The sequence below is a fragment of the Hyperolius riggenbachi genome, chromosome 3, assembly GCF_040937935.1.
Source record: "Hyperolius riggenbachi isolate aHypRig1 chromosome 3, aHypRig1.pri, whole genome shotgun sequence".
In the NCBI taxonomy this organism is placed as follows: Eukaryota; Metazoa; Chordata; class Amphibia; order Anura; family Hyperoliidae; genus Hyperolius; species Hyperolius riggenbachi.
In genome coordinates, this window is record NC_090648.1 from 241869421 (window position 1) to 241878792 (window position 9372).

The window sequence follows — 9372 nt, forward strand, 5'->3', positions numbered from 1 at the left end:
AAAAATGCAAATGCAGTGCTAACGGATCAAAAAATGCTCTGCAGTGTGTCTCAGGCCTTAAAATGTAAAGTCTTAGACTGAAAATAACTGCGAGACTCAAGGAAAATTCCATATACCATTGCTACCACACATACTGTACAATTCATTATTTTTTTAAGCTTATTTTCAGTTCAGGTTTGCTTTAAAGTGTACCTGAACTGACTATATTATTTTTAGAGCACAAATGTTAGGTTTGAGCCTTTTACATGCACATACATTCTTATATGCTTTTTTTATTTTTCTCTCTGGTCCCCCTTTGCAAATATTAGACTACCCAGCAGTCAGATATGAATGTTCCAAAGAGGCAGACTTATCCCTCCTATTCCCCTGCCATTATTCTCCCACTACCCACTCGATTCAGTCGCACTCCCGCTGGCTTCTATGTGTACGAGTACATCTCCACCGAGTATGCACAACGCATGAACTGCAAGTGTCCAATTCAGTGAATTGCTTGTGCACAGAGTATGCCGTCCACACATTGCACTATATACGTTTTTATTGGGAGTTTATGAGACTTATTTATTGTGAGAAACAGAGATGGTCAGTGAGAGGCTAATAACTCCAGCTTGCATGCAAATTTAATGCCCACTGTATCCAGCTTAGAATTGGGCCAATCAACATTGGCAGGAAGTGCATTTAATTGTTCCAGTTCTAAGCAGCATACAGTTTGCATTACACTTGCATGCAATGAGTTATTATTATTAGGATGTTATGGGCAGTCTCTAATCAAGAAGAAGGTTGAAGCCACACTTTGGGGTCATATCAGCATGTGGTAGCTAATGCCCATAGAAACGTTTGATTCCCACTATCATCTTGCTGCTCCATGTTAGACTAGTAGAGGAAAAGACTGATTGCTTTAAAGGGAAATTCAAAGTTTTCCTTTCACACAGTTCTCATAAGCTTTGGCCATATATTTACAAGGCATTCAGTAAAGTAGATAATCTCTATAGGTAGTTTTTTCTGCACTCAGTGCAATTGAAAGCTCCAGATCTGCTGACATTCAAATCCCTGCACAATCTGGGCCCTGGATACATGAAGGACTTGCTGAAGCTGCACCACACCTCTCACAACCTCAGATCAGCAAGTTCTATAAACTTGGTCACTCCCAGAGTGCACCTCAAAAAATCTGGAGACAGAGCCTTCTGTCATGCTGCCCCTACTCTTTGGAACTCCCTACCACACCCAGTAAAGACAGCACCATCCCTGGAGCTATTCAAATCCAGACTGAAAAGCCACCTGTTTAGCCTGGCATTTCCAGACTTATAAAATTCTTCCCCTGTACCACGATGGTCGGAGCCATACTTATGCGCTTTGAGTCCCACGGGAGAAAAGCGCTTTACAAATGTTATTTGTTGTTGTTGTACATCAACAGAGAGCACAGCAAGGAACAATGCCTTTATCTGCTCATTCCTAGATCCTAATGAATCATGACTGTTATATAAACATATACATGTCTGTGCATTGACCGCTTCCAGCATCTCACCGACAGTCACTACTCATAAAGAGGGGAGGAGTATGCGTGAAAAAAGAAAAGAAAGAAAAAAAATTCAAACATGTTAAAGCTAAACAAATAAAAGACTACAAGTATACTATTTATTCTTATTTGTTGACACTTAGGGGTGCTTTCACAAAACCTAGGTAATATGCATGTTGCTAGGGCAAGCAGCGTAGCATGCAGTACCCTGGCAACGTATGGGTTACCTAGGTAATGTAGGTCACACTAATTCTGTAGCGTGCACTACCTTATTTCACGAGTACCTGTAAAATTGCGGTGCACTGCCTGCACATGGCAACTTTATCGATGTTTTGAGAATACACCCCTTAGTAATTTAAGATTGAGGCTACGGTCACAGTGGGACATTGCAGAGCTGCATTATAAAGTCAGCTTACTGCAATGCAATGCTAATCCTATGGGATGCTCACGCAACGATAGCGCTGCATTGTGCCGTGTAGCGTTATGGTAACGCACCGCTGCAGTGCATTACCTCTAAACGCACACGTTACCGGGTACAGGAAAGCATACTTTTCATTGCCTGTATGCTTTACTGTACCACCTCTATGTGACAGTAACGTAGCATTAATGTGCGTTACCACCTTTTTTTTGCGTTGCGTTGTAATGCTGCGTTGTGATTTTAATGTTGCATCACAACGCAACGTCCCACTGTGAACCTCGCCTGAAACTTTTATATCATGGTTATTTGTATTGCTCGTTAGCACTGCAGAACAGACAGAAAAATCTTTGTATTGGTCCGTAAGCAATTGGCTAAGTCATTACAATAATGCACACCCTCAATAATTAGTAAGAAAAAGAAAAGAGAAGAGGATAAATGAAATAGCAAAAGTAGTAGCAGTACAAGTAGTAGTCGTAATCGCAGCAGCAGTAGTTGTAATTGTGGTTGTGGTGGTCTTAGTGGTACTAGTTGTAGTAGTAGTAGTAATTGTAGTACTTACTTTTTTCTCATTGCCATCTAAAGAAAATTCTACTAAATTATTTTCTGTATATTGAGATGGAATCTCTCCCAGGGAAGTGGACAGACACAAGCAGAATCCAAGCAGCAGAATCATGGTTAATCCTTTGGATGAAGTGATTGTCAGAGCAGTGTGATGTTGTTTCCAGCAGTGCTACATAAGGGGAGATAAGCTGCCAGTGTGCAGCTGGCTCAGATGCCTCAGAAAGCCTGGAGAAAGAGGCAGTCCCACCCCTCCCACACCTCACTCCAGCTTCCCATCACTGTGCTCCTCTGCCCCAAACAAGCACTGTCAAATATTCCTAAACAAAGTGTAGTCATCAGGAAATTATGCAAAGGAGGAGATAAGCCTGTGTGTGCCTGATGTACCTGAATAGTGCATACACAGCTTCTTACAACAGGGGGAACTTACTTAAGGTGGGTACACACATCAGATAAAAGTCTTTGGAAAATGAAAGATCACAGACCAATTTTACCCCCTACCATGTAGTAAGAGAGCCATACTCTACACACAGTCTATTCTATTGAGCTGAACTCCCCATCAGATAAAAATATTTGCAAGATGCTGCACACAAAGATGCTGTACACATTCAAAAGATCATTATCTGCAAAAGACCTGTTCCTGCCAAAGATCCGTTCCTGCAAAATGCATTCATAGTCTATGATATCTGCAGATCTCATACAAACCTTGTTTAACGGACATTCATCTGCAGATCAGACAATCATCTGCAGATCTGAAGATCCATCCTTGTGGATCTGATCTACAGATGATTGTCCATTAAACAAGGTGTGTATGAGGATCTGCAGATATCATAGACTATGAATGCATTTTTCAGGAATGGATCTTTTGCAGGAACTGATATTTTGCAGATACTGATCATTTGAATGTGTACAGCATCTTTGTGTGCAGCATCTTGCAAAGATTTTTATCTGATGGGGAGTTCAGCTCAATAGAATAGACTGTGTAGAGTATGGCTCTCATACTACATGAAAGGGGGTAAAATTGGTGTGTTATCTTTCATTTTCCAAAGACTTGTATCTGATGTGTGTACTACCCACCTTTACAACAGAGAGAACACAAATATACAGACAGTCCCCTTCTTACAAATGACTCCAGTTACAATTTTTCATTCATACAAAGTTGTCTCTATGTACAAAATATACAGCACTGTTTGTTGTTTGTTACATGTTACAGTATTGTATAAACTGTATTACGTAGTAAATAAATTAAAAGTACATTAAAAATTACCAAAAAAACATTCTTTAAAGAGAACCCGAGGCAGATGTTTTAAATCTTAATAGGACACAGAGGCATGTTCTGTGCACAATGACATGCCTCTGTCTCCTTCTGGTGCTGCGGCTGTCCCCCCTGAAAATACCTCCAGGTTAGCGACAATCTGCTATCACTAGCCTTCCATTCACCTGCAGCTTATCAATCAGTGTCTCCTCCAACACATGGTTCCCCCCTCGCTCCCCATCTCCGCTACCTTCCTCCAATCGAAAGCTAAGCCACGACCCAGGAGTACTTCTAGATATTAAAATCCAGAGTTGTCTGTTTTAGTGTAGCTAGGTAGCTAAAAATAACCTTTATTGCTTGTGGCAACATATATGGGCGGTCTCCTACCTAAAGACGGGATACACTCTCGGAGTTGTAAGTTGAATTTGTTTGTAAGTTGAGTCACGTGTTATACATAGTGGAATGTGGATAAATGATTTACTTCTGCATGTTACAGTGATAAATTCAAACAGTGACATAGTTGTTCCAAATTGTAAAATGCATTATAGGGCAGAAACCAGAAGGAGGGTCTGCTGTTGGTTTTGCCATGGCACATGACACCTCTGCTTTATATGAATCCCTTGATCCTGGTATCCTGGCATAAGTTATTTGCCCTGACCAAGGCAAAGGCACTGGCAGAAGGGTAGGCATCTCATAGTTTTGACAAGAAGCTACTGAGATTGGTTTGTGATCTATCAAGTTGAGAATATAATTGGTTTTCCTGATGATTGGATTCAGTCCCATAGCTAATATTTAACTACCTTATGACCGCTCCATGCCAATGGGTGTGGCCGCGGCGGCAGCCCCAGGACCGCCTAACGCCAATTGGCGTCAAGTCCTGGGGCCGGCTACTGCAGGAGATCGTGCACAGGTTGCGCCCCCATCTCCTGCTTGGGGGGGGAGCTCCACCCACCTTCAGTCTCCGAGCGGCGATCGCCGCGTGGGAGATGGTCAGACGGTGAAACCACAGTTTTTCTACTAAGTACAGTGTTGCGATCTGCAGCAGCGCTGTACTGGGGACAGCCATGTGACGCGGCTGTCCCCCTGAGACAGAAGAGAGCAATCGGCTCTCATAGGGTGAAGCCTATGAGAGCTGATCGCCATGATTGGTTGGCTGGGGGAAGGGAGGGGTTTTAAAAAAATAAAAAATAAATAAATAGTAAAAAATATTTTTTAAAAAAGAACATAAATATTTGCCCCCAAAAAAATAAACAGGGGTGGGGGGGCGATCAGACCCCACCAACAGAGAACTCTGTTGGTGGTGGGAAAAGGGGGGGGGGATCACTAGTGTGCTGTGTTGTGCGCCCCTGCAGCTTGGCCTTAAAGCTGCAGTGGAGAATTAAACAAAAAAATACCCTGGTCTTTCCTTAGGGGGAATTAGCACTGTGGCCCTGAAGTGGTTAATATGGACATATGGACTGCAGTGACAGAGGAGACCTGATTTTTAAAACAGATTTTTAATCTCCTTCCGTCTATAGTTGAAGTAGCTTTAGTTTAGCTAGCTCTCCTTACTAGCCAATACTGTAGTTCCCAAGACGGCCAGAGTGTATATATCAACCCCACACTCTGACTCCCCTTTAACCACTTCACCTCCCCCTTTTCCCCTTAAAAAAACAGAGCAATTTTCACCTGTCAGCGCTCCTTCCATTAATTCGCCTGTAACTTCATTCCTACTTATCACAACAAAACAATCTACATCTTGTTTTTCAACACCAATTAGGCTTTCTTTGGGTGGTACTCTTTGCTAAGAATTATTTTATTCTAACTGCATTTTAACAGGAAAAATAAGTAAAAAACTGAAAACATTCATTATTTCTCATTTCTAAAATAATACATGCTACCGTAATTAAAACCCACACATTTTATTTGCCCATTTGTCCTGGTTATTGCAACGTTTAAACTTTTTCCCTAGTACAATGTATGGCACCAATATTTTATTTGGAAATAAAGGTGCATTTTTTCAGTCTTGTATCCATCACTTATTACAAGCCCGTAATTTAAAAAGTAGCAGTAATATACCCTCTTGACACACATATTAAAAAAAGTTCAGTCCCTAAGGTAAATATTTATGTTTTTTGGGTTTTTTTTGCAAAAAAAATGTGGGTAACTATGTAGATGACTATGTAGGCACATGGGAATACTGTATTACGGACCCTAATGCGAGCACGGAGAGCCAGCCAGGTGGCCAAAGTGAAGGAGTAAAGACCTTAAAAACTCTATGCTGGATCATTTCTACTGGAATGTAAGTGTGCATTTCAAATTTTAATAAACTTGTCATACGGTTTTATGCTATGGAAGGGACTATTTGTTTTATTTGAGGAGAATGCTGTGCAACATTGGGGCAAAGATGGGACTGCCAGGAGGAGCCAGAATAGGCTGGGGATAGCCTGAAAATTATCCCAGCAGCGATATATGACCAATCTAGCCAGGGGTCAACTACTAAGGGTGAGTGCCAACTTCTGAGGGTGAGGTAGTGGTGGCTACTCGTAGTGAATCTGGGATACAAGTCTGGCATGAAGTGCATAACGCGGAGTCTCAGAAACTGTTTTTATTATCAGTAGGACTTTGTTCACAGCTTGAACACTTTTTCCTTATAAAGATTTTAGAATTTATTGGACATTTAAAGGAGCGCACCACCACTTTTTACACTCTCAATTGAGTCAGCGCAGTGTTTTAGTCTTTCAAATCTCCCTGACAAACCTATGCAAAAGATAAATCCTCTTTTTCCAAAGATTTTAATCAGATGGGTGTGCTCGGCTGAAGAAGAATAGACTGTGTAGTTATGCTCTCATACTACATGGATGTGGTAAAATTGGCTTTTGATCTTTCATTTTCCAAAGACTTGTATCTTATGTGTGTACATAGCTTTAGTATCGCTTTTCCAGTCTTGAAGGAAGCGACTGAAACCCACCATTGATGCCTTAATTGATTGATGTGAATTGAAACTTTCTTTTGTTCAAACCATGAAAAGTAAATCTGTGACTGCTCTCCCAATATACTGGTTTTCCAAGATTATCCATTGTCATCTGTGAATGGTAAACCTAACTGTATGTAAATCCTCATTATTGAGGAGTCAGGAGAGTTTCTGGTTCGGTTATAGAGACTCTACCATGTGTCTCTATGCTGTAACTCCATTTTTTACACAATTAGTCAAAAATGTATTTTAGAATTTGGATCAACTGTTTCGCTATTGAATTTATTTTCATAACATCCGGAAGTAAATACATTTATCCACATTCCACTATGTATAACACGTGACTTAACTTGCAAACAAATTCAACTTACAAACTCCCAGAACGTATCCCGTCTGTAAGTAGGAGACCGCCTGTATATTTTGCCTCAAGCAATAAAGGTTATTTTCAACTATCTTAGCAATCAAAGTAACAGACAATAAAAGGGTTGTATACCACCATGTACCCTACTTCCTACCCTCCCAGTATAAAGGGGCTAGTTTAGCGTTAAAGCTGCTGTCTGGGTGACTGAGTACCAAGAGATAACGGAAAATTGTTACTTACCTATCGGTAATTTTCCTTTCCCGATACTTACATGTCACAAACATCAATGTAGATGCCCCGCCCACTCTATCCCATAGGACCTCGTAATTATAAATTCTAAGTGTTCCCGCCCCCCCCCCCCCCCTCCCCAGTCTACGTCAGCCTCCAACTCACCGAAGCTAACATAGAAGGGGGGGATCGTGTTGTGACATGTAGGCATCGGGAAAGGAAAATTACCGATAGGTAAGTAACAATTTTCCGTTTTCCCTATGCTTCCATGTCACAAACACCTGGGATATAACTAGGAAAAAATGAAGGGAGGGTAAGTTATTTGCTGAACAAAGATAAAAATAATCCACTGCGCGCTTCCAACCTAAAAGCAGAAAGCATACATAGTGTAATCCTGTTTCAACTATAATTACAGATATCACACATCCACTGTGTAAGTGACCACTCGTGATCCCACCACCTCTATTATAAGAGTGGCTCACCAGATTGTAGCCACCAGATCAGGGTGGGGTACTCGCTCAATATATGGTACATTGGGAACATCAATGATCCATAGCCAATTTCCCATAGGGTTAATTTCTTTTAATCCTCAATAAAACACATAAAAACTCTCATTGCGCAATATATAGAGACAAGATAAAATCATGCTGCGCTCCTCGCGCCCTCCATACACTTACAAGCTCCCCTTAGGGATTGGTAGCATATCACAGCGGCAAGTCTACTGGGCCTGGTGTGCCTCTCTGAGTCCGTACGCGGCGTCCCGCTTGGTCCCCTCACGGCGTTCACCTCACCCGAACTTCCGCATACAGCGTCAGACGTACTGGCTCCGCCCTACGCGGGCCCCTGATGAGTCATTGTGACGAAACGCGTAGGGCGGAGCCAGTACGTCTGACGCTGTATGCAGAAGTTCGGGTGAGGTGAACGCCGTGAGGGGACCAAGCGGGACACCGCGTACGGACTCAGAGAGGCACACCAGGCCCAGTAGACTTGCCGCTGTGATATGCTACCAATCCCTAAGGGGAGCTTGTAAGTGTATGGAGGGCGCGAGGAGCGCAGCATGATTTTATCTTGTCTCTATATATTGCGCAATGAGAGTTTTTATGTGTTTTATTGAGGATTAAAAGAAATTAACCCTATGGGAAATTGGCTATGGATCATTGATGTTCCCAATGTACCATATATTGAGCGAGTACCCCACCCTGATCTGGTGGCTACAATCTGGTGAGCCGCTCTTATAATAGAGGTGGTGGGATCACGAGTGGTCACTTACACAGTGGATGTGTGATATCTGTAATTATAGTTGAAACAGGATTACACTATGTATGCTATTTGCTTTTAGGTTGGAAGCGCGCAGTGGATTATTTTTATCTTTGTTCCAATCCAGAGGATTTTCTTGCACAGCGCACTGACTGTATACTCATTAAGAAACAAGGAAAAGCAAGCACCTGTTGGATTTGTGTTTATATTGTGGACTTGTGTCTTTTCCATCTATTTAAGTCATATTGAATAGGGGGCGCAGCATTTTTTATATTTTATTAAGTTATTTGCTGAACACACATTTTAATTTAAGAAATTGCAGCAAGTACAGCTTTACCAAATACAAGTGAGGTCTGTGATGACAAATCCACTCTGTAGTGGCGCATGAATGTATGAATATTTGACCAATTTGCTGCCTGACATATCTTATCTGCAGGTACATTATTATAAGCCGCCCATGAGGCAGACATGCCTCGTGTAGAATGAGCTTTTATTTGTTGTGGCGGTTCTAAATTTAGAGCCCTATAGGCGGTCTGAATGGTCTTGACTAACCAAGAGGATATGGTTCTGGCTGTGGCTGCCTGACCCCTTCTATACCCAGATGGTATAACCCACAGTCTCTCGTGTCTCTGAACTGAGCTGTTGTTTCTAAATAAGTCTTAAGTGCCTGAACCACGTCCAGGGGATGTGGGTCATTAGAATCTTCCATAATAAAGGCAGGCAGGGTCCAGTCCTGGTTGAGGTGGAAAGTCGAAGTAACTTTCGGAATAAATTCCTGAATTGGCCTCAACACCACCCTGTCCGGAAAGAAGGAGAGATATGGTTCCTT

At 41.9% G+C, this 9372-nt stretch overlaps 1 protein-coding gene across 1 annotated transcript in view; it reads right to left on the bottom strand.

Moving 5' to 3' along the window:
- Positions 1–2769, bottom strand: part of ITIH5 (inter-alpha-trypsin inhibitor heavy chain 5) — an 87033-nt gene extending 84264 nt beyond the window's left edge. Inside the window, exon 1 of the mRNA XM_068276054.1 lies at positions 2491–2769. Within this exon, the coding sequence (XP_068132155.1) occupies positions 2491–2604 (114 nt within the window). The 5' untranslated portion in view covers positions 2605–2769. The remainder of the gene's footprint in view (positions 1–2490) is intronic.
- Between the last annotated feature and the right edge of the window lie 6603 nt (positions 2770–9372).